The sequence below is a fragment of the Python bivittatus genome, unplaced genomic scaffold (genome assembly GCF_059951505.1).
Source record: "Python bivittatus isolate LINGU-HERP-01145 unplaced genomic scaffold, Pbiv_v1 ctg000480_np1212, whole genome shotgun sequence".
In the NCBI taxonomy this organism is placed as follows: Eukaryota; Metazoa; Chordata; class Lepidosauria; order Squamata; family Pythonidae; genus Python; species Python bivittatus.
The window spans coordinates 30,999,453-31,025,942 of record NW_028277075.1 but is presented as its reverse complement, the minus strand read 5'-3'; the positions used below and the strand labels follow the sequence as shown (position 1 = coordinate 31,025,942).

General features: G+C 36.2%; 2 protein-coding genes across 10 annotated transcripts in view; both read left to right on the top strand.

Annotated features, from left to right (window-relative positions):
* The window catches only part of GPHN (gephyrin), a 284,049-nt gene extending 279,672 nt beyond the window's left edge, over positions 1 to 4,377 (top strand). For 4 of the 8 annotated variants that reach the window (XM_088145626.1, XM_088145622.1, XM_088145627.1 and 1 more), the window contains one exon: positions 3,369 to 4,377. In XM_088145626.1, coding sequence (XP_088001752.1) covers positions 3,369 to 3,502 — 134 coding nt within the window. In that variant the 3' untranslated portion in view covers positions 3,503 to 4,377. The remainder of the gene's footprint in view (positions 1 to 3,368) is intronic. The other 4 variants (XM_088145623.1, XM_088145624.1, XM_088145629.1 and 1 more) reach the window with 1 other exon arrangement.
* Positions 4,378 to 4,931: 554 nt separating this feature from the next.
* GARIN2 (golgi associated RAB2 interactor family member 2) overlaps positions 4,932 to 26,490 on the top strand; it is a 28,733-nt gene continuing 7,174 nt past the window's right edge. Inside the window, exons 1-5 of one of the 2 annotated variants that reach the window (XM_088145621.1) lie at positions 4,932 to 13,528; positions 17,801 to 18,003; positions 19,798 to 20,056; positions 21,962 to 22,209; positions 24,062 to 24,108. In XM_088145621.1, the coding sequence (XP_088001747.1) occupies positions 13,445 to 13,528; positions 17,801 to 18,003; positions 19,798 to 20,056; positions 21,962 to 22,209; positions 24,062 to 24,108 (841 nt within the window). In that variant the 5' untranslated portion in view covers positions 4,932 to 13,444. The remainder of the gene's footprint in view (positions 13,529 to 17,800; positions 18,004 to 19,797; positions 20,057 to 21,961; positions 22,210 to 24,061; positions 24,109 to 26,490) is intronic. The other variant, XM_025164259.2, reaches the window with a different exon arrangement.

The following is a 26,490-nucleotide window of genomic DNA, read 5'->3' as shown; positions in this document are numbered from 1 at the left end:
TGACTTGTTCAATATTGTTAACAGAGGAATCAATGCAATGACTGATGAACAGTAGTGGTGATAGTAAGTCTCCTTGAAAGTTCCTCTCTTGTTATTAACCTCTCCTAGTCTATCACCACTGACCAGCAACTGTGTCTTCCATTGTGCCATTGATCTTTGCACAAAGCTTCTGATGTTTTTACTGACTCCTGTTACTTCTAGGCACTTGATTATCCAATCATGTGGCAGGGAGTCGAATGCCTTCTTGTAATCAGTCCAAGCTACATTCAAATTGGTCTTCCTTCTCTTGCAGTTTTCCAAAACATCTTGTCAATTAGGAACTGATCTTTTGTTCCTCTGTTTGAGTGGTTTCCTTTCTGCTCAGATGGAAAGAGATTGTTTTCAACTAGATGCTGTTGGACTGCATCAGCTACCACGCCAGTTAGCAATTTCAGAGTTGTTGGTAAACAGGTAATTGGCCTGTAGTTGCCCGGTACTGCCCCTTTTGTTGGATCTTTCATTATCAAGTAGGTTTTGCCAGATGTTAGCCAATCTCCAATTTCACCTCCTTGCAGTATGTTGTTAAACTGCTTGTCAGTGAGTGGGTACAGATCAATCAGATGTTTCAACCAAAAACCATGCAGTTCATCTTCACCTGGTGCTAACCAGTTCTTGAACTTCCTTGCCCTTTTCTCTACCATTTCTGCTGTTATTACAAGTTCTTTCATTTCAGCTTCTTTTTCATTCTTATCCACCTTCTTTATCCAAGCTGCATTCTTGTTGTATTTCTTTGGGTTGTCCTGTAGCTGCGCCCAGAACTGCACTGTTTCTTCTTTGTCAGATGTTGAGTGGTTCATTGCAGTCTCTGCATTGATGGATTGGTAGAAACGTTTCTAATTCAACTGAAATTGGAGATTCTGCCTATAGTGTGCAATTTGAGCTTCGTATCTGCTGCTCTTCTTGGCTATGGCTGTTATTTGCTGCTTTATTATTTCCAGTGCTTCCTTGATCTTCCTTGTTTCTAGGTGATATTTCTTGATCAGGTATTCTTTGGTCTTCTTGTTCTTCAGCTTCTTTTCTTTCATCTGTTCTATATTGCTTGCATCTGATCTTAGCATGCTGATCTTATTTTCCAACCTGATCTTCCATTTTGGTGGTGCACTGTTTGGCTTTTTTTCTTGTCTGTTGATTTTACACCCAAGGTATTCAGTTATAACTGCAGCCATGCTGTACATTAGTTGGTTTGTTTCTTGCAGTGAGCTGGTGCGTCTATTTGATATGATAATTTGATGAATTATTATTATTACTATTATTATTATCATCCCATATTTTCCTTTTTTCGATCACTGTTGGTGGGTTGTGCAAATAATTCAACAAGACCCTTGGCTTCTGAATAAAACACACCTCTGGATCCATTCCTTGAGACCATCCAACAGGTGGTCAAAGGTTCAGCATAGCTACTTCACAACTTTAGGGAGGAGATGTAAGGGAGCATTTTTCCCATGAGCAAAGCACCTCATTGAATGATTTGCACAGGCCTACCATACAGTCAGAATCTCACAGAAGTAGGTTCAAAATGGGTATAAAGGTGACTTTGTAGCTGCCATAACTTCCCATGTAATCCCCCAAAATACCCTCTCAGAAATAAGAGTACTAAGTTTGTAATTTATATACACTGGAAGTATACATGTATGTATGTATGTATGTATGTATGTATGTATGTATGTATATGTGCATAGAATGCAACTTTGAGTAAGAATAATTCAATATGATGCATGTTCACATTACCAGATGTAGATATTGACCTTCTTCACCCATATTTATGTTAGATGATTCTTCAGAAGGACTAAAAGTCTCAAACATTACAATAACAAAAAGAACCTTTAATGCTTTAATTGGCCTATTAGTCTTCATACATTCGTTGAAGCTGTTTTGCAATCAGAAAGATTGTTTCTAGTGCTTTTCTGAGAAAGCTGCTTCAGTAGTCTTGTTAGGAGCATGTGAAATTGTGATATAATTAATGGATCATTCTGTTATTTATGTTAAGAAAATGCCACTTTTAACATCAACCCATGAATAGTTTTAAGTAACTTTTGTACTTAAAGGATACATGGTTCAGCAGTAGAGCACACACTTTGCAAAAGTTCCCAGATTCAATCCCAGCATCACCAAGCAGCAATGGAAAAGAATCCTCATGATATCCTGGAGAAATCCATTAGCAATTACAGCAGTAGGCAACACAGACCAATGGTCTGATTCAATAAACAAAAGTCTCCTATATTCCCATATTAAAGAAAAATATTTTAATGGTGTTTTGCTTCCTTATTTTTCCAAGTATCTCTCAAAGAAAAAGGCTTACCTGAAAAGTCCTTAATTGAAAGTGATGAAGGTATGATTTTGCAGTAATATTACCATATTGTAAAAAAGAGAAGAACTGAGCCTTAACAAACTGGACATGTGTTGCCCAATGCAAAATTGAACTTATCACCAGTGCATCCTAGAAATGAACCAGATAAATATCCAAATGTTGAATTGTGTTCCAGGAAGTTTATTTGAATAGTATTACTGTATTTTAGAAATTTCATTTCAGTTATTGTATTTCAATAGCCACTTTAAATAGGGATCACCCTGTCACTATGTTTCAAATTTCTGGAATATTATAATAATTACAATAATTAATCCATGAAATCTGTTACCACAAGATGAAGAGATGGGTGTCAGTTTATCTTACGCATTAGACTAAGTCATGAAACCTAATCCACTTTTGCATTACTAAAATAAAATAAGCTTCTCAGTGGCTACCAGTAATAATATCTGTATGCTGCTTCCAAAATAAAAAATTACATGTCGCTAAATATTAGTTGCTGGACCCAACAAAAGGAGAGAATTAGTTGTGATATTATGCACTGTGCTTTGGTTTCCTATCAGAATCCAGGAGGTTGTAATGAGAAAGAATGCTGGACTTGATCACTATTAAGCTCTTATGCTGCGGCAGAAGAAATGTACTAATACGGGACTGTATTAACCACAATTGGTACTTTTTAAGCCATTTGCTTTGTTGCAGGAGAAGACTTCTTTGAAAGGGTGGTTTGCAGTTTTGGCCTACCAACTTTTGGATTTATCACTATCCATGGCCAGCATGCAGTTCTCAGAAGGTCACTTAAAAGGAAAATCATTATTTGGGATTTAAAAGGTTCCTTGCTTCTATATGAGAGAATTATTGGAGAAATTCAATCCCATATTATAATACTGATTGGTAATGGAAATTAATATTGCACTGTAAGAATTCTGGGGAAAAGGCTGATGATTCATTTCTTGGCCAGTGACTTCATATATAGCTCTAGTTTGTGGCATTTGCCCTGCTAATGAATCTTTTTTGCTTTCTGTAGGGAATCAGATGAGCAGTCGTCTGATGAGTATGCGCAGTGCCAATGGACTGTTGATGCTACCTCCAAAGACAGAGCAGTATGTGGAACTTCATAAGGGAGAGGTGGTTGACGTCATGGTCATTGGAAGACTATGATGTTACCAGCAGGAGAAAAGTTTTGATGCATGTCCACATATCATTGACTGTATCCTGTAATATGCAACGGCACAGCTAGTTTTTCTGATTTGGATAAAAGTTGATCAGTATAAACACCTTGAACTATATTTCAAATGGATTTAAATAAATACCTTTTAAAAAACTTTAAAAACAAATCTTAAAAGAATTTATTCTGATTATATCAAAGCAACTTTTTCATTTCTTGCGATTGCTTTGTGTGTTCAATGCTAGTTCCAATAGCAGTAGCTTTTAGTAGACAGCGGTAGGTGCCTGCAGAACTTGTGTTTTTTCTCATCTTTAAGATTCAACTACTTATGCTCTTAAAACAAGGCTGTCTGCTTATTTATACTAGTGTAGACAACACTTGGATTTTCCCTTCTTAGTATGCTTCATAACTGCTTCACAGAGAGCTTCTGCTTGTTCTTTATTGTATCTCGTGTTGATGTGCACAGTGCCAAAAGCAGAGTGGCTGCCCTGGGAACCCGATCAAGCCCCAAGGTTTTCCTCCTTGCTGCGCGTTCAGGGATATCTGTCATCCCAGCAGCCACCCAGCTCAGTACTATTGGGCAGTAACTGGATACCTTTTGTTTAAACAAACAACAAAAAATTGCTTCCTTAAGTGCTGACAGCCTTTTTAACCAATACATTTAAAATGTACAGAATTAAAATCTTAAAAAAAAAATCAAAGACTGATCTTGTACAGATATTAGTGTTACCAGCATTCATGTGGAAATTAAATGAGAAAAGAAATAAAAACTAATGTCAACTCTGTACCATAACATTTTCTGTAATGATACTGAAATTTAAATGAATAAAAAAAATCCTGAATCATTATTTAAAAGGTGATTGTGTTAAGCCTTGTTGTTTAATAAGGGAGAAAAATCACTGCTTTCAGTCTTGGGGAAAGGACGTTGTGGTTCAAAAATTAAATGAGCACAAATATACTGGAGCAAAGGTTGTATTATCTTTGTTGAGTAATCTTAAAACTTCAGTCCCTGGAAGATACTTTAGCGTATATGATTTATGAAACATCACTAATGCAGATTAATTTAAAAATATAGGATTTAAATCATCTAAGAAACTGAAAAGTAGAAAAGTGAATGTTTAACTACTGTATGGAATATTTGTACATTTTAAAAATTGTATGCTTCATGAACACTGCTGCAGTTAAGTGTAATTGATCCATAGTCATTTGCATAATGTGGCACTTCTAGGTGTTAAGTAACAAATGAAAGAAATTAATTCAGTTTTAGGTAAATAACTGTAACGTTGCTTTCAGGGTGCTGCATAATGAAAAAAATATTTTCAGTTCAGTTCTTCCCCTTACATAGCTTTATTGCTCTTATGACTGCTTGAAATACTTGTTTTTTAAAATTCCATAAATTATAGTTTGACTTAAAATAACATTTATTGCTAATCAGCTATAAAAAAGCACAGTGAAATGAGTAATGCATGTGATTCTAGACTAGAATCAAGGCTAGTAAAAGTACTATTTTTGCTAATCCAGTGTAGAATGTATGGCTTAAAACTGATTTGATACTGACCTTGGTACTCCATGGCTTCATGACTGACTGCAATCCTATATCCATTTGGGAATAATCCAAGCAATGACAGTGAAAATTTCTTCTATAGAAGAATATTAAGTGGAGTAAAGAAACTTTAACACTGTTTAGCCTAATGTCAATAGTGTCAGATACTTGCCCTGCAGATTAACTAGCTATTGGACTATCCCATCCTTTGGTTTATCTGCCCTCTTCACTGAACATCATAACCAGATTAGAAATAAAAAAGCGTGATTTATTAAGCAGGATATATACAAAAATGTAAAAAATCAACATTTGTGTAACTCTTAGGAAGGAATCACTACTTAACCTTCTTTTTGTATTTCAAAAATATTATTTTACAAATGCCATTAATCCAGATTGATTCTTTGGGTCATCACCATTACTATTTATTCTGATTTTTTTTTTCCTGTGTGTTTCTGTAAATTTCTGGGCCCCATCAAAAATGCCTTTCACCTTGTATTTCATAATTCTCACACTTCAGTGTTCTAAGATTAGTTGCCAAGACTGGCATGTTCATTCACTGTTTTCTCATCAGTGCTAAAGTAAGTTTTTTGCTGTTCTTCTAGACATCTTGACAGGCTTTATTGATAGGTCTTTTCCTTATGCTTATTAATAGCTCTTCTCTGAAGCTTAGTTTGGACTTATATTTCACTTTACATCTATAATCCTACATTTATATTTTGACTATAGTTTTCTACTCTCTCCTTCATTTCTGAGTAGATATATATAGAGCATTGTGTTGTAAGAGTACATATTCAAAATTAGATTATAGACTAGCATCCCCATCAAGCGAAGCATTGTACCAAGCAAAGCTTTCTAAATTGTTATGCATAGCAACACGCATAACTTAAGCATAAGTCATTTAATGAAATGTCTTGCCTTAGCATAGGATAGTCTGTGGTAATAGGCATACAATTTTTACAGGTCACTGTAATTGTTCATTGTTAGCCTAATTATGTAATGTAGATAGATAATGAAAGCCAGTATACTTGTTCCATTAATAGAATGGCTTTCATCACAGAACAAGAAGAAATTATTCTCTCAAACTCTCCCATGCATTTTTAAAATTGGATCAGTTCAGGAAAGTAAAGAATGAAAAGGGCCTGTTTTTTTAATGGAAAGAGTGAAAGTGGGTTTCAACCACAGTTATTTGAGATAGTATTGCATATATTAATACCATAGTTTTATTCAAAATGAAATACTGGTTATTAAGATTTTTTTGTTATTATAGTTATTATTTAGATCCATTACTCACCTTCTCTTATCCCACAACTAGATTTATTCTGCTTATGAAATATCTAAGATATTTTCTTGAATTCTTATCCTTGTATCATCAGAAAGCTTTCCAGTGGTTTTTAGGGGGGTTGGCCAAATGTACATGATGCTTCTATAGAAGATTTGAGCTACCTTTTTTCTCTGATCTTATATCAATTGCGGAATTGAAACTGAACCCCATGTTTATTATTAATGTTAAATGTTCCTAAACTGCATAATATCATTAAAGTACTAAACAATGTACACAATACAATAGGAAAAAACATGATAGGACCATTAAAATCATTTCTAATCTAAAAAATCCACACAATAAATATTAATAAAATAAATAGAACATCTCATAACAGGGAAGGCCTGATTGATGTTGATATTGCAGCATTCCAGAGGGTAATGACTGAAAGCACATATTCCTAGGTTACTGCTACATGCAGCAAAGATTGGCAACTTGGTGCTCTCCAGTTGTTTGAACTACAACTCATATCTTCAGGACAATGGCATGGGACTGTGAGTTGTAATCCAAAAACATCTCAGCCAAACCAAATAATGCAATTGTATGACTGCTGAATTTTTCATTCCAAAACATTGGCTTCACTACTTATGGGGCAAACCACATGAGCTCTGTTTCCAATCATGTCTATGACTAATACTTTATTCAACCACTACTTATTAGCTTCACATTAGCATTGATATTGCAACTGCCATTAGGAAAAAAAAAACTCAGGTAAATAACAAAAGTCAGGTCACTTTGGCAAGGCTTAGGAAAACTGCAGAAATTTGATGAAATAATGAACTTTAAGCTATGTACTTACTGGTCACTTATTCAGTACAGAGAACTATATAGAGAAACTGTACAGAGAAACACTGTATATGAATGGAAGGAAAGAAGTAATGTTGGGGGAGAGGAGCAAAGTAGATAGCTGACAATAATCTGCTGACTGGGTAATTCTGGGAGTTGAAGTCCACCCATCTTAAAGTTGCTGAGGTTGAGAAACATCAGTAGTTATCAAGCAAGAGAAATTGTTTCTGGGAAGGAAACAACAGTTTGCAGAAGGTCCCTTGTTGAAGATGTCAAGCAAGCTAATGGTACTGAGAAACATCTTGTTTCTTAATAGCTATGGGTCAATATAAATAATGCTCAAATTCTGCCATCCTTTATATACTTTGATAATAGTTTAATTTTAACAGAGAATTTAAGGGATGTGTAATCATTAATTCTAGATCAGAAAGGGAAGCATATGGCCTTCCAGTTGACAGCTTTTAGCAGCCTATTATCAGTTGTGATAAGATGGTAATCCAACATGTAGGGGACCATAGGTTCTCTACCCATTTTCTAGATGATGTGCTATTAGGAAAATAAAGTATATTGTTAGTGTTTTACACAATAGAATTTTACTTCTAAAATTTCCTTTCATATATTTTTTATCTTCTCATTCTCTGAAGATTTCAAATTCTTTTTTAACATCCCTTGTTCAGTTCTGAAATTTAGTGTGCCCTCTCTCTGTTTGGGTCAGTTGCTATCAAAATCCTTTCTGGATCACTAAACAAGTCACTTATATGTGAAAAAAAATGACGTGTGTGAACAGAGTAAAAAGCTGACCTGATCACTTTTTCCCCCCAGACCTATCTCTAAGGCATTATTATAACAATTATATTTCTCATTTTCTCTTGCAGAAGGATATTAAATTCTGTCAGCCTTTATGTCATACAAAAGAAGTAATACTTCATTTTCAGAGAACTGAATGACTAAGGGTTTTGCTAACAGATGCCAAGTCTTTCATATATCACCAGTTCAAACCTTATGGGAAATGGCTAGAACTGAAAATTGTCATCTGAAAGTGGTTTAGCGCTCTTTGTGAAAATTACTAGTATAATGAACTCTTCAACTCAGCTGCCAGAAAAAAAATGAAAATAGAAGGTGCTTGATTGAGTTTGAAAGCAAAGATCTTAAGTATTTATTCTTAAGAATGCCCATAATCTTCACTGGAATATTAAAAGATTTGTTATCATAAATGTGGTCAAATTCTGCCTTAGAAATTTTTATTTTATCTCTTGATAAGACTAAAGGTTTCACATATTCTCTTTGTTACAGATTACCTTCCACTACTTTTATATAATTTCTGATAAGTATGATACCTCCAATATTAATGTGCAGAAAATGTCTTTCTCCATCAGTTCTGATTTTCATCACCACACCAAAATATCAGTGATTACAAGGCTAACTATTGCTTCCTTCCTCTGAAAAATGTGGAAGATGTGGGCCCAGGCAAACTTGACCAAACTTATCTATTTCCTGTGGGAAATCCCTCTCACTTGGAGCTTTGCATCTTCTTTGCATCGAGAAAACCAATTAGTCATGAGCTTTGGATTTCTTTCATCATAGCTGTCTCTCATCTTTTATTTTAAGAAACAAAATAGCTTCCTTGAGAGCCAGTATGTAAATCTGTACAATCCTGAGTCAGGATTTTTGGCACAACCCTTCTAAGACAAGTAGAAAAAATGGAAAACAAGGAAATAATTTATGTCCAGTACTTATACAGAGATTTTATATAAGCAAGTGTGATGCAGGATTGGGGAATATTGTAGTTTTATATCATAAAACCGCATCTTAGTAAACAAATTGTAAAACTTAGGTTACTGGATTTTATGTACTCCCTTTTCATTTCTGTTCTATTACAATTTTACCATACTCCAACAAAAGCTGCAAAATCCACTCCTACAGTCGATTTGTTTTGGGAGAGATATTTTTTTTTAAAAATAAATACATTTATATTTATGATTTAAAATACATTGTTTGGCCTCAGATCTTGAAAATAATCCAGTACACTATTGTGGATATGTTTTTACGAATTTTCTAAATTTCTGGATGACATCAAAGATGTCATTCTGGATGACATCATTATCGGCGACTGCACTTCAACTGATTCAATAATTTTTAGAGATGTATTCTGTGCAGTGCTTTGGGATCTTGAAAAATGTTGGAAGATGAAAAGGAAGCTGAGAATGCAACTTTTTGGAACCAATGGCTTAAATTGAGAGACATGACTTGCATAAAACTGAAAAACAATCAGTGTGTACAAGAGAGGGTTTTTTTCTAACCAGTTATATAAAAAGAAATGCCAAGAAAAGGACCCAAATTATCTTGTCAGTTCTATAGCATTTGAGAGATAAACAGCTGGATGGAAGTAGTATGTTATCTATAACATTCAAGATGAAAGTTGTACTGAATGTCATTGTCCAACCCCATTTCCACAGGAGCCAAAATTCTAGCTAGCCACCAAGATTTGGGCTGTGAGGTGGAAGCAAGCAACAGCACAGAGAAGAAGCAGACTTATTGAGCAGCTCTGCCTAAATTAAGTTACTGTTATTTGCAGGACTGGACAATGGAGGAGGTGAGATGGGAGAACAGAAGCAGCAGAGTATCTAGTCCAAGCATCCAATTTGTGGCCTGCAAACTCAGGTTGTCATCACCCAGGATCCCATCAGAAGACCATCCTAGTGTTGCTGTTGCCCTTTTGCTCACCACAAAGTTCTGACCAACTGAAGAGTCCTGAGCTTCTTTTTTTTATTTCTCACCTAAGTCTGTGTTTACCAGACGCGTTTCTAGCTTTCTGTTTCTCCCGCTGTCCTTATGCTTTACTTAACAATTGAACTGAAGCTTCAATCTGCTAGAACAAGAAATGTCTCCATTAGCTGTGATGTTGAAGAATTGTAAAGTTGCACTCTACACCAATGAAACCACAAAGTTCCTTTCTTCTTCTCCTTTTCCATGAGATGAGCAAAATTAGTTATTTGTATGGACCTGCAATAACCATCTATAATTGGAAGACACTACTAGGTATTCTGGACAATAACAAAGGCAGCTGCTCAACTCAATATAACTACAGTATACCCTGTGCTCATCTAGGAAATCTTAATTGTTGTTGTTGTTATTCAGTCGTTAAGTCGTGTCCGACTCTTCGTGACCCCATGAACCATATTGCGCCAGGCCTTCCTGTCCTTCACTGCCTCCCTGAGTTTGCTCAGTTTCATGCTCATTGCTTCAGTGATGCTATCTAACCATCTCATCCTCTGCCGTCCTCTTCTCCTTTTGCCTTCAATCTTTATCTTAATTGTATTTTTATCAAAATGATATGAGAAAATAATTAAGCAAACTTTCTATTGAGAATCTACTGCACAGAAGTCAAGTCTGAAATTGTGGAATTAAGGATATAGTGATACACAATTAGTGTAGCGCCTGTTTTTCAAGTCTGCATTTTAACATCTAACAAGCTATTTTTAAATAGCATGATGAGTTTAATATGAACCGAACTTATATGTTATTTTACAGAGTTGCTTTTAAAAAGTTGCTTTTACTTTTTTGCTGAAGTTAAGTTAGCTCACTGATGTTGACTCTATGCCTAGTGTACAGAAATGCGTACTTTTCCAACAATACTCATACTTTGCTATGACTCTTGGGGAAAACACTTGCTTATCTCACCATGAAAAGGTTAAGCAATCATTGTATGTAGTGATTCCTTTGTTTGACTCAAATATGCTAATAAGGCATTATTATCTCAGAACATACTAGGACTGGATAGGTTGGTTTATTTTTCAAATCTTTTTTTATTGTATCCACTGTTTGCTCCTGACCAGAGTGAAGGTAAGTCTAGGAACATACAGACAACCTACACAGTTTTATATAAGAATTTTGTGATGTATTGATTAATTTTACTATGTCACTTTCTAAATGCTCTCAATCCTAATACTGAACTTTTAGCTTTTTGATTATGGCCCATCTTTAAGAAAGTAACTTGAATACCAGGCAATTTTAATTCTGTGGACATATTTAGGACTTAGAACACAGAATGACTTGGTAAGATACATACACTATAATTTTTCATTCTGTTCTTCACAATAACCCTGCTTGATGAGTTAGGCAAGTATTAATCATGGAGGGTTTTTCAACCACTAAAAGCTTGTCACTAAAAAATAATTTCATCAGTTTGGGCAAAGATAGCTGCCTGTAATGTTCAGTACTGAAGACAGTCCAGAGATTAAATGTCCTCAGCTCCTCACATCCCTATTCTGATCATTTTACTGAATTTTATCTGGTAACAACTTCTGAAATGTGCAATGTGCTTGGTCTACTTCTAAGAATTCCACAATGTGTCCAATTATGATAGTATGCAGGGATAGTGTTTATTGTGCATTATTGACCATATATTTGCTGTCTCAAGGCTTTCAGTGTTTATTTTCTTCATTGCTAGCATTTGCCAAAAACAATTGACAATATAATCAAATAATATTTTGGTTCATTGTGCTCTTTAACATATTTCACTCTGAAATAAATGTGTATGTGCTGAAACACCCAGAATGTATAAAGCATTAATATTAAACAATATGTCAAGGCTAATGAACAATATCAGATAATGGTGGGGATTGCTTATTTGGAGTTTCTCATGCATCAATGAAAAAAAGCCCATGGACAGAAAAAGCAACTGCACCAAAAAGAGGTTACATATAGCCATTTCCTCACAAGCTACTTCCATGATTCTTCTTACGCTTACTAACGTCTGTCATTTCAAGCTGCACATTATGATGTCAGGTAGGCTATTCTGTCTTGTGTATCCTCTTATTGTGACACAACTTGACCTCACTTCTGAATATTAACCATTGCTTGGAAAGTTCTACAAGGGAGCACTTACTTGTTGACCTTTATTTAATCATTACCGTTTTGATTGGTTTGTTCATCTTGAAAAAATTAAATGACCTAAAAAAAAAAAAGGAACATAAGATTTAGGAACCAGGGACATCCATGTTGGGGGTCAAAAAATCAAGACGGCATCTGCAACAGTCTCTTTTTTCATGCATTGCATCTGGGATGCATGTTAAAAAAGGACAGAGTTTTGATCGTATGGTTTCAGCTGCTATCTCTACTTTTTTGAGTAAATGCCCTTTTTTAGGGAGACACTTTATTAGAAAGAGGTAACTTTTTCATTATGTAAATGTAACATACATACACATGCACATAAGCTTGCTTATTGGCCTGCCATCTTATTGATGTTTAAGCTAAAAAAAATAATGTTTTGAAAACTCAGTAAGGAGAATATCTTTACCTACTTAAGGAGGATTGGTTTATTAGTTGCTAAAATCCAAAACAGGAATGATAGAAATGTGCTTGATGTGGATGCTTTTTTATGTGAACTTACCCAGTACAAACCCATTCTATCAAACTTGGATGTGAACTTGAAAACACATGAATGCCAAAAACCTCTGTGTCTCAGCAAATACATATTAAGGAGAATTCATATAGTGTATACTGAAAAAATATTTGTAAAAATGCATTACAAGCGAAAAATAACAATTTGCCCATTTCTATAAAAATACACCAAAGGTATGTGTTATAAACTACATGGCTATATAGTACAGAAATTCTCCATGAATGATGCTTCAAGTTATCTGGTAGAGGTCTCTGCTGAACCCAGCTCAGTGACGACTGTCTGTCCTGGTATACTATGTATTTGTTGCAGGGTTTGGCCTCCCCAGAGAGTATTACCTGCCACATTGCTGAAATTTATCAGAAGAGTCTACTACAATCTCTTCTTATATTGCAAAGTCTTAATCCTCATATCCCATTATAATTATTTATCATTCCTAGATCATTTTAGTGGCCCACCAGTGAAGTTCCCTGAAAGCCCTCAAAAGCAGTTATCCATCTCTGAATCTGCTTCCTTAACTCCATCTTTATATTATGTGCTCAGAGCAAAATGGCAGCAAGTGTCCCTTGACATCTAAAATAACATGCCTGAACATGATCATGTCCAAATGTCACAGACATCTCTTTTTACAGAAATAGCCCCTAAGCACATAATTCAGCATAGTAATGTAGTCCAATGCATGATATGCCTTTCAAAGAGTTTGAAAATCAATGTTTCCATAGCAGTCTCCAATATTCTGAAATAGTCTGATACGGCATTATTTCCATTAGTAAATGGTTCCTCTGTAAGAGTATCATTTGTTCTTGTCTTGTGTTTAGGTATAATAAGCAGCTGCCACTTTTAAAAGCTTTAAAAACACAACCTGCAAAATCAGCAAACTTACTATGGGAGATCTTCAGAAAGTTCTTGACAGAGGAGAATATATTCCCTTGAAATCTGCTCCTGTGTTTGAGAGTAAATTTGTTCAGGTAATTTATTTTTTGAAGTGCATTTGTTTAATTGGTAGAAAGATTTTCAGGTACAGGGACTGAAAAAGTAAGAAAGATAGATGGAAAGGTTATCCTACCACTCGCTCCCTCCAGCTTTTCCCTCAGTACCTGACAACGTAGAGGGCAGGAGGAGGACTGACTAATTTTTAATCAGAGAAGCTGTTAATGTTCTTTCCTTTCTACCTTGAAACAAGAAGTAACTAAATTTTCTAAGAAACCACTTTGGATACTGAGAATTACAATAATTGATTGGATTCAACCAATTTGGATTAAATCTTTTTGATCTGTCTTCAAGGCTAGTATTTTTAAAGAAAACAGGCTTCTAGATTTTCAATGCCACATTCTTTTGGATAGGTTAGAAAAAGAGTACGTATATAGTAGGTGTATATAGTTTTGCAGCAATTCTATTCCCTACTGAAGCACCATATCCATTCCTAATTTAAAGTTTATCACCAAACCCCATAGCTTTTAGGCTGTGAATTCCCCCAGACTTCCCTCCTGTCCCCTATTCTTTTCATTCTCAGTGTAAAACTACTCAGGCCACCCAGGCATTGCATATATGGAATCAAAAGTAGAAGTGCAATACCCACAAAGCTTCCACAAAGGGCTTGCATACTATGTAAAGTATATGAAATACTTCGTTTGCATATCATACTCTTTAAGGCATGCATCCCTCCGTTACCCAGAAAGTATAATTGTTGCTAGAATGTCCAACAATTGCTTTGTAGCTTTTTTTTAATCTCTAGTAAAAAAATAAAAAATAAAGCAACAATACCCAGCTTTATTATTATTTTATTTAACTCCCCAAAGGTAACTCTTTATGGTGAATCACTCCCTGCAATCAATAATGATTTAGTTAAGGCCCCATTAACAAACTTAATTCTGTCAGAATTGAATTGAACTGAATTGAACTTCTCGGGGTCAGCAGCTCATCAGCTCAGGAAAGACATTAAAACTACTGTATTAATTCTAATGGCAGATCTGATTCATATCTTGATACTCAACTTTCTTAGATGCTTTGCTTTGGATTCTTCTACCTGTGCAGGGAATTGGACTAATTGGCCTAGATGGCCCCTTCCAACTCTATCAGAAAAGAATTATGTGATACTATGAACTGAGGTCTCAAGAGACTGCTATAGCATGGGGGCAACTTTCCGTTTCTGTCCCACAAACTCGGGAGGAGGGTAAGGGGAGAGAGATGTTGAGCTGGCCAAGATCAGAAAATGTGCAAGTCAGGTCACAAAAACTTGCTAAACAGAGTGATCAAGCTGTTAGTGAGTCAAAAGGAAGTGAAAAACATTGCTGAGTAACAAGCAAGAATCCCATAATCAGGATAAGCACAATGTTCAATATATCTGGACACAAGACATGAAATCAGGTTGCCACGAATGTTGTTTCCAGCAGCTTGACTAGCCTGCCACACAAGCTCTTATGCACTAGGCAGAGTAACCCTGTACCTTTCAGCATTCTGATCTTGCACACAGTGGTGGAGTTAGATACTTAAGGGTCAGTTCAGGCTGAAGGTCTGAAATAGGAGCTTCGGTAGAAGTTGAAGGGGTGAGATATAGATCAATCTGCATGCTAGACCCCAGAACCTGGGTAAGGAAAATCTTATGGGTTCAGCCTCCTTGCTTTCCACTGAAGCTTCCTTCTCCTTCAAGGAAGGAAGAAACAACAGTGTATTAGCTTAAACTGATGTGCCAATTATGACCTCTTAAGTTATCTGTAGCAAACCTTTACTGAGTTATACTTGGAACCATTTTCTAAGACTTAATTTAGATCAAACTAGCTACCAATTAATCACTGTGATACATTATCCACTACTCAGACTCAATTTCTAAGAGAGAGAGATACGTACATGTGTCTGTTTGTGTATAAAATTTAGAATAAATAAACGTAATTTAGCTGTTCCAATGCTGCAGTTTTTTAGCTTTTGCTTTATATATACTCTTTAAGGTGCTTATCAAAACATGGCAATAGAATTGCTAATTTAATCAAAAGTAGCCCTTGTCAGTTGTATAATACCTAAGCAGGTTTTTATCCTGGAACTAAAGTACTCTTGAGCTCCACGCAACAAAAGGAACTTGGAATAAGTACTTAATTCCCATAAAACAGCCATCTTCATGTTCTTCAAAACTTCCTTATAGCTCTTCATCATTTTAACTATACTAGCTCTGTTTAGACTTGAGCCATTGAATTGGATTCAACTCCTGGTGACGATATGGGTAACCGTTCACCATCTTGATATATCTTTTGTAATAACTTGTAGCATTTCTAAGAACATACGTATTTTGAGCTCATTCATATACTTTATCCATTATCATCATCATCTACTTCCCTCAGCTTTGTTGAAAGTAGTAATTTTTTCTGATCCATCATTCACTCACATGCTCAAATTATGTGAGTTTCTGCTTATAGATCATTTCCTCAAGGGAAGAGTCAAAGTCTCTTTTGACTATCACTAATTGATTATTCTTATAGGCCATAATACTCTTATCAGCTATCTCTAAATCCATGACTCTTCTTTGGTTCTTCCATAGTATGCAGCATTCACAGCTGTATGCTACCACTGTAAAGGCTATTGCTTTATCTATTTTTATCTTTGTTGTCTTTGAAGTGTTGTTATCCTTCAGGATTTTGTCTGTCTGTTATTTCCTTCTTCCCTAGGATTAATCTCCACTTCCTTCACTCCCTTACGTATTCTGAGTCAGTGTGTTTCTCCAAATTAAGTTCCTAGGTAGTTTCTTATTCAATGTAAAGATTCCTCAGAACAATAGCCAGGTGTTTTTGTATACCCAATATCTTTAACATGTTCCGCATTCTGGCATGCTTTACTGAAAGGCCTTCCTGTAGCCAATGAATCAAAAGTAAGCCTCCTCATATTCTCTTGCTCTCTCTATTATCCAACTTATTTTAGCAATCTGATTTCTTATCTCTGTCTTTCAGAAGCTTGCCTGGATATCTGGCATTTGTCTGACCACATATGGCTATTCTTCTTAAACAAAACTGTGCTTGAATGATGAATTAGCACAATGGTTAAGTGGTGCATTCTCTTGCACCTCCCTTCTTTTGTATAGATCAACTGTTTCCAGTCTCTAGGCTTCTTCCATATTTATTGTTCCATAATTGGAACCATTATGGAACATAATTGTTCCAGTCTTGTTTGATATTTGTGGTCCTTTTATTTGCCTGCATCAGATCTTTTCCATAATTTCCATAATTACTCTGGAGCATTTTTACCTTAGCGATAAATTTTCTTTAAAACACTCATTTTCTTCTCATCTCATTTTCCTATTTGCTGACATTCTTGATTGAGGTATCTTTCCTTTTCCTTTTGTGCTTGAAGCTAGAAATCCCTGTTCATTCATTTTATGCCCTTTCTTGTTACCCAAGGTGTTTTCTCTCTGTCTTTTCCTGGTTATCATGATAGCTGCTTCTGAAAGCCACTTGGATCTTTTCCTCTTTGAAATTTTAGGACTATCTTTTCATATTATAACGTCTCATCTCTTCCCACAGCTCCTCAGATTTTCTTTCACCTAAGTTAACATACTCTGTTCCTCACATTAATATTATATTCTGATTATATATTTTCCTAGTCTTATCTTGCTGATATTTATTATCTTTAATATTCTAATTAGGTTTAAGCCGTATATTATGCATTAGTAACCCATAGTATGTTCCAGTCCTTTTTTTTTAAGTTGTTGCTTGAAACAGACATTTGCAATAAACAAGGAATTCACAAAATCTATTAACCAATCTTCTAAATAACTGCACTTACTCGGTCCAAATATTCCTGTGATTCCACATTCACTGATTTCTCCAACTTTGGCACTACAATCACCCATTAGCAGTACTTTAGTACAGCTTTTCTCGGTCTTATTTTTAGCACCTCTTGCAATTTGCAATACTGTAGAATTCCTCAGTATATCCAGCATTACATCCATAGTAGGCTGGTGCATACATTTGTATAGCATTGCTGTTTACTGAATATCTACTAATTCTATGGTATTATAATTGGTTGTACAGCTAAGCACATACTTAGTGATCTTTTTTTGAGCATCATTGCCACTCCACTCCTTCGTACAGACTCATGTCCTGATTTAAATTTAATTATCTTTCTCTCTTAACTACATAACCTGCTTCATCCTACTTTTCTTTTTCTTTTTTAAATATTTTGAGGTTTTAGGTGCTGTAAAAATAACATTTACTTCTTTATTATGCTTAGAACAAACGTATCTTTCTTTTTTTCAGGTAAACAGGAGAGGTGGATCAATTTACCTTCATAATCGTCCCAACTATGTGACTATGGGCATATGTGCCTCCAGCACAAAATTGTCATTACCAAATGTGATGCTGCTTGCCCATTCATCCCCCTATTCCTCCAAAGAAGACATTTCAGCCTGTCCATCATCTACCCAGCACTCATGTTCTAAAGATGAACTAGTACTCACCAGGTGAGTTAATACTAGAAAAAATACCCAAGTATAGAGTTATTTGCCATATGCTGATTTGGAGAAATAGTGGAAGTATTTATCCACTCTTCACATTTTCTCCCTTGTAAACAAAGCCTGTACATAAAATTATTAATTTTCCCTTCATCAATCTTTTTAAAATCAGAAATCCATCTTTAGCTCATGAATTAATTTTCAGTCCTTGCAACACAAGATGGCACAGATAAGATGAAGGTATGTGATGTATTTTTTGTAGCACCACCATTGGCAAAACGGCTGAAAATATAATGCCCAATTCTCTAATGTAACACCACAAATCAGAAGAGGATTATTAGTAGCCTATGTTATAGAACAAGAGCCACTGTGGTGTAACGGTTAGGGCACCAGGCTAGAAACTGGGAGACCATAAGTTCTAGTCCCACCTGAGGCACAAATCAAGCTGAGTGACTTTGGGCCAGTCACTTTCTCTCAGCCCTAGGAAGTAGGCAATGGCAAACCACTTCCCAAAATCACTCAAATCACATCTTTTTTCTGATGATATTCTTCTTAATAAAATAGTAAAATATAGTCTGGATGGTACTGTATCTAAATGGACTGAATAACCACACCAAAGAGTGCCTCAGTAATGGCTCCAGCTTGGAGAAAAGTATTGAGTGCCACAGGGCTCCTGAGACCTATTCAGCATTTTAATCAGTTACATAGATGGGGGTTGCTATCAGGTTTGCAGATGATGACCTTTAGAGGTCAGAAGATTTTAAAAAACAGGCTTGAGCTGTGGGCCACAATGAATAGGATGGAATTTGATGTGGGGAATGAAAAGTTCTGCATCTAGGTACTGTAGGAAAAATTAACAGCATGAGGAGAGGATGGAGAAAACCTGTTTGGCAGTGGTATATGTGAAAAAGATTTGGGAGTCCTTGTTAGCCACAAGTGAAACATGAAGCCAGCAAAATAATACAGATCTATCTAAATTTCAGGGAAAGACTAACTTACTACCAGGTAGGTACTCCATGATAAATTTTAGATACTTTGAATAAATATCTAGATATTCATAATGAGAAAAGAGACCAATGTGCTCAGTGATACAGTTAAGGTTAGAACTGAAGCAAGCAAGCTGGTGTCTATATAACCACCACCAGTTTCCCTTCTAGTAAATATTTTATGTTTGACTAGGGCAGCTATTTTGACAATGTCCATGTCCCCATTGCAGCCATGTCATCAAGAACTCACAATGTGCTCTCAAGAAATGGCCCTTTCTAACAATCAAATTAAGTTTGACCTGTATAACTTCATTATGCATGAATTCTTTATGCTTCTAGAATGTCTTAGCTTTTTTTTTTTAAGTCATGATAATTATTACGACGTTTTTACCATTAACTTACTAACAAATACCATGGTGCTGATAGGAGGTGTCCCCAGTTGGAAACTAGCACCAATGTAATGTCTACAGAAAAGGGTATGCATGGAACATTATATCATTAGGTTAATATATGGGGCAAACTAGAAATGTATCTTAAAATGGTATACATTTTTTCTGCATTATTACTTTTTTCTTATTTTACCATTCAGGAAGTTGGAAGATCTGTCTGGATTAAGTATAGTATTAAAAGGCTTCTTCCTCTCATATGCACTCAATTAGCCAATCTTCCTTTATATGTACTATTTCTTCGGTTTATATGCAACCCAAATCAATAATTAAATCTCTTGAAACAGTTGTCCAATCTTCTCCTGTCCTTTTCAGTGTAGTGATTTGATAAAATATTACCTTCAGGAACTGACATGATAACTTTGTTGCAGGTTTTTGCCTTTGAAGTTTGTAGACCTTTCCGTTCACTCTGCTAAGAAGAGACGGATCAAGCTTAAGTTGGTGAACGGTCGTGCCTATTACTTAGAACTCTGTGCTCCACCAGAGAAGCAGAGTGACTTATTCTCTCAGTGGGTGCAGCTCATCAATCTGCTGAAATCTAAATCCAAAGGGTCTTCAGTTAACGCTCTTTATAAGGAATTTGAGACCCAGGAGGAAAATAGAGCCATCAGGAATAAAACAGGAATACAAGTGAGCGTTTACTGGATAGACCCAACATTACTTCACAAATCAGGAATATTGTTGCAAATGAGACCCTGAACATTCAAACACCACATATACCAATTGTACAGTAAAAATAGGCACTTTTCTCAAGTTGATTAAAAAAAAAACTTTGATATCAATTCCGTGTTTACTTCACCATGCAGGGAAAGTACCTTATATATTATAGACCTATCTTTAATTTTTTTGGTGTTTCTGAAAACTGGTGTGAAGAGAAAAAATTGCTATGCCTTTCTTGTTTTGTTCTGAAATAGTCTTATAAGTCTTCAGAGAAGAGCAGGAAATACATGCATAAATTACTTAATAAAATGATTGGTTAGTGGGTTAGCCTGGCCCAAATTCCTATTTAAGCAAAAGAAAAATTTTGAAGCCACTAAGATAAGATTAGACAGATAGACAGACAGGCAGACAGACAGATAGATGATAAATAATTAATTCTTTAAGAATCCCTGCCTAAAAAAAGATGACAAAAGGAAATAAAGAGAATGCAATCAACCAAAGCAAAGTACACATTTTATTGTGTCATATAGTTTTCAAATCAGTTACATGTGTACAAAGAAACCAAGCTGTTGTATATATTGAGGTAATTCAGAAACATTGATATAGTGCGATTTTGTATATCACAGTCAATCAGTGTACAATTTAAAAAAAAAAACCTCCTCTCCCAAGCTGTTTCATCTGTAATGCAAGGGCATGGCAAGTAATAGAAATGTTTTAAATTGTGGATGGATGGATGGATGGATGGATGGATGGATGGATGGATGGATGGATGGAACATTCTATTTCTTGAAAACCCACATCTCAATTCAATAATTCAACTAATTAATTATTTAACCAACTGCATGGTTGTGATTATACTGTGTGGCATATGTGATTATATGCATCACATCTCACTAGTAAAAGTGCCACCCAACTGACAAGTTTTTTTGTTGCTAGACTTGAACATTTCATGCATGATCTGCAGCCAGGGACTCTCCATGACCAAAAAAAAAAAAAAAGCCTGTCGAAAGCCTGAAGGGGATCTGACCGGCAGGAATGTAAGATCTGAAGGATTCTGCAGCCCTTCAGCATGTCCTTAAATGTGATAAAAATGTAGACTATCTCAACAGCTAGTGTAAGGGGGTTCCCTAGGAGAGGATACCTTTTTTTTTTCCCCAATTCCATGTCGTTTTCACTGCCAGTCTGCAGCCAGCATAAAGCAGAATGCTTCTGCACGATGCAAGATCGGGACACTCTGACCTCAGTATAAGATTGCTCTGCCCTTCATGCAAGAACTTGAAAAGACTAAATTAGCTGCATACCACTTTTTTAACTTCTATATGAAAGAAACCATGTCATCTTTGAAAAGCGATGAAAAATAATAACTCTGTTCTGCATCCTAATCCACAGTCCTTTTAAGGCAAAATAACTGGATTTAGTTTGCAATTATGTACACAACAGAAATTATTACACGTAGTGACAAGAAAAATGCAAAGAATAAGCTGATAGCAGAATCATTTAAAGGAAGTCAATGTTACAACTCATATGCTCAGTAGCATCACATTTAAATAGAAATCGTACTTACAAATATCAAATTTAATAATGGTTTAAAACTGATTAGAAGACAAATATTGCTAATGTAGTGATTTCATAGATTCCTTTCTCTTTCTCATTCTCTGTGTCTCATTCTTCCCATTCTACAGGGAAAGCAATATTTGGATTAAATATTCTGGGTTGCTTTTCCACTTGTTCTGTCATTATCTTACTATGGTCACTCTGAATAACCTTCCCCATAGCAAATTCACAGAAACTCCATGGTAGTGTGTATTGAGTTTTATACCAGGTGCTCAGTTTTTGCTACATATTATATATGCTTTCTTGTTGTTGCTTCCTCAGGGAAAAAACACAATAGAGCCTCTTAAAAATCAACCAACCAGTCAAGAGTCAGCAGAACTCATTAAGAAAGCATCTTCCAAGCGTGTCACCTATTCAGATATTGTGGGTTCTATTGAAACATTTCAGAACAAGAGCCGAACAACAGTTTCTTCTGACAGCTACGTGAAACAGCCCCACGCAGACTCAGCGAAACAAAATAAATTTAGTCAAGAATTAATGGGAACACCTATCAGAAAGAAAAAATCTAGGTATGTGAGCACAGGTGTGTGTATACACACACACACGCACACACACACGCATATATACATATGTACAGTACATATATTTTCCATCTTCTGTTTCAGTGCAGAGTTTTTATACCAGTACATCTGCTTTGTAGCCTTTGGAGCACTTTATGTATTCCTTGGTTCTAAGGCCCCATTTATTAAGCACACAAAGGGAATGGTGAACTGTAGAATTCCAAGTTTAGATCTAGAACAGAAAGAACAGAATACCTAAAAATAAATCTACATGCGTATGTCTAAAACAAAAGTAATACAAGGCTCAAACTAAGGTGAGCTTCTGTTCAAACTTACCAACTTTGAACAATGGACGTTTCACATTACAATACAATGGTAACTATTTAGCAGAGCAACCACCTAACATTTACTAGTTGTGCAATCTTAAATTTCTTAATGTTCTTTTAACTTGCATTTGGAAAAAATTAAACAAATATACTCAAATAATGCAATAAAGGAACACCACTCCCCAACCTGGTGGGCCCCAGTTATTTGAGACTTGTCAGGATTTTCTTTCTCATGGGAAAGGATTCATCCCGTTATCTTTACAACAATAACAAATAATATTTTGGCTATAGAGATCATGTGAAAAACACCTGTTATTGTGTGTTGTGTATTGTGCTATTTACTGCCACCTATTGGCGTGTGTATGCTAGTTACCCAGTGGGGGTGGCATAGAGCTATAATACAAGGAGAGGAAAATGTTCAGCCTCTCAGAGTAGTTGTTAGTTGTTTTAGTGTTAGCCACTATGTAGGTTTTATGGGCTACGTAGTTGTAACAAATTACCAAGTAGTGTACCTCTTCTCTAAGAGTTTGTAGCTAGAGATTTTGTTAAGCTTGTGTTGCTAATAAGTCTTGGATGCTACAATATAATGAGAAGATGTGTTTTTCTTTATATTTTGTATGATACTTGCATTTTATGGAGTTTTTGCATTTTTATCAATAAACACCAGTTAGTATATATTTTCTGACTGGATTTCTTTGGGAAACAAGAAATGGACATTGCAATGCGAATAGCTGCACTGTTGATGTGTTTGCTTTCATGGCTAATATTTTCCTGGAGTTTTTGCTGGGCTCTGCACAAACAGGAATGTTTGTGATTATCACTCTGCACGACAAGACTCACCTCCCATAATCCCCAGCTGGCATGAACAACTTAGAATCCCACATTTTCTACAGGGGAAGGAATTTGGAACTGTGAGATATGACTTTTGCTTCCATATTTCTACAAATTGGTTAATTCCCCAAAACAATGATAAAAATGTCTTTTAATATGCAGTGTGCCAGTCCAAATGTAACTTACATGATGTAGTAAATTGAGCGAAAGCATTTTAATACTGAATGAATGTCAATTAATAGCCTCATGTTCTTGTTCTGCAACTGTTTACCGCACTGCAAAAGGCCTGCTACAATTTTTCTACAAGCACTTTAAAAGTAAAGGTCCGTGTGCTCTTTACATTTCCATGTCTTGAACAAAACCTTATGTCAGCAACAACGGATTCCTTATCATCGGTTTGGGAAAGATTTCAATATTGTTGAGGTGAATCAGAGAAGTTTGCAAGGAAACAGCACTGAAAAGGAGATGAGTAAGCCAGCTCCTCTCACACTGTGGACTCTTCTTGTGGCAAAACATTGGACTAGATGTCCTTTAAGGCCCTTACAACTCCGATTTTTGTTACCCACCTAAAAATGTCCCTGATGGTTTAATAAAAGCAAGGAATACCTGTATGCTGCTGTGTGTAATTCATTTTTAACTTGTAAATCTTCCTTAAATCCTCACAACAGAATCTTACTAGTTTTAATTGTCCTTATTGCTTTCAGGGGACGAGAACATTTTCCCAGAAGCGAAAAAAGACTGCAAACTTCAGGTAGGAATAAATTTTATATTGTAATGGATTGGGGCCAGGAGGCAAGAGGTGTCTGAAACCTAGGAACAGGCAGTTTCCAGGTCAAAGAAATAGCTTTGTACCCCAGAGGAGAAATAGGAAAATTCTGTTTAAAATTGCTCCCAGAATTATCACAATTGCAAGAGCATCAAGCCGTTGCAGTGATAAAAAGCATTTTTTACCTCCTTTGCTTTATATGTAATGTCCATTCCTGAACAGGATTAGCTTACCTTTAGTGATTCATTCAGTGGTAAGTTAAAGTGAGAAGGACTTAACACATTTGATATGGCACTGTTCTTCTGCATAGTCTGGAAGCTGTAGCTAGTACATAATGCAGCAACCTGGCTGTTGTGTTTCTTATTCTTAAGTGTTCTTAAGCATTTATAAAGTCCTAAATTTCTACACAGGAGAAAACACTTCTTCCTATATACATTTGACAGACAGCTGAAATCATTAGAAGCTTTTCTTGTTGGGCCATTCCTGTGAATATATGTTTGGCATCAGCAGGAACCTTCTTTTATTTTTTTTTTCCTGTTCTGGCACCCATTCTATAGAACAACCTCTTAGAAATAGGATATGTGCTGACTTTATTACAATGTAAGCACATGATGAATGTTTAAATTTGCTTTGGCATTTTGCTCTTAGAGTAGTGCCTCTAAATTGTTCATGGCCACTAGTTTTATTATGTTTTATTATTATATCTTACTGCACTTTATATTGTATCTAATATACAGTACATTTAACATTGCATGTAAGCTGGAGGTGTTTGCATGACAGACTGTATATTTTACTCTAAGTAAAATCAAATAAATATTACTGGTATTAGGGGAGGGTGCAGAAAGGATAATTGGTGCTGGTGCTGATGCTGGAGCTGTGATGATGAGATGTGCCATGAAAAAGAATTAAAAACAAGAAGGACTGGTGAGAGAAGTCAATATTTACTCACAAAGAGAAATGGAACCCAGAAACTCTCTAAAGCTTAAGATACAATATAGAGGACATATTTGGATATTGATTTGCACAACATTTTTAGTCACTTGGTCCCAACTTCCTCAACCTAAGCCTTTGGTTGGAATATTATAACAGATGATATCTACCTACCAAATTATCCCGTGGAAAATCTCAGATCCTTTCAATTTTTCTACATTTCTATTCCTTTCATCATTCCAGTCGCATAATAACATTCCCCTATGGCAACTGATGTACTCTTCTCTCACCAGTCCTTCTTGTTTTTAATTCTTTTTCATGGCACATCTCATCATCACAGCTCCAGCATCAGCACCAGCACCAATTATCCTTTCTGCACCCTCTTCGTTCAATATTTACTCACAAAGAGAAATGGAACCCAGAAACTCTCTACTCTCTACATGAACTTAACATTCCTTTATCGCTCTCTTCTTATCCCTCTAGCCCTCTTATCCGCCAAGACCATACTTGCTACACCCCAGTTCTGGTGTCCCAGGCAGCCTCAAGTAATCACCCCCTCCACTTATTCCAGTCACCAGTATCCTTCCATCCTAATGATGCCTGCTCAGGCCTGGCGTGTATCACTTTCTCTCCCAACATTTTCCACTCAGTTTAACCCAGTGCGCCCAAGACTGGGAACAATAAACTCCTCGGTACTCTCCTTTTGTATCCACGAAACAAAGCCAGCTCTCCCGAATGTCAGCATTTTCATTTGCTGAACCAGGCTGCGAAAACTACCTGGATCTTTTTATATTAAATTACCAAAGTAACTTTGTAATTAAGTCCTGCACATTTTCATTGTCCACAGTTCTTAACTGACAACTGCAGCCAGGCAACCACTGATTACATAGATGGTTTAAGCCCTGTGTGTGTGCAGAAGCAGGACCCGATTCTGAAGCCCTCCTCCCCACCAGACATTTTGAGTACTTCAAATTCCTGGATGGATCTGGGCTTTTCTAGATGAATGGTAGGACTAACTGACAACATTCCCAGACACACTATTCATACACAGTTGTTGAGTGTCTTCCCATCAACAGCACATATACTTTTCTTTCACTAGGCCTTTTGCCTGACAGCTTAAATTCTGAGAATTTGGGATATACAGTGGTACCTCGGGTTACGAATTTAATCCGTTCCGTGACTCTGGTCGCAACCCGATTTGTTCGCAACCCGAAGCAAAATTTCCCATAAGGTTCAATGTAATTACCGTTAATCCGTTCCGGCATCCGCGGACCACGCGTCAAGGGCGGAAAAACGGCCGCGGACCACGCAGCAGGGCGGAAAAATGGCCACGGACTGTGCGGCAGGGCGGAAAAACGGCCGCGGACCGCGCAGCAGGGCGGAAAAACGGCCGCGGACCGCATGGCAGGGCGGAAAAACAGCCGTGGACCACGTGGC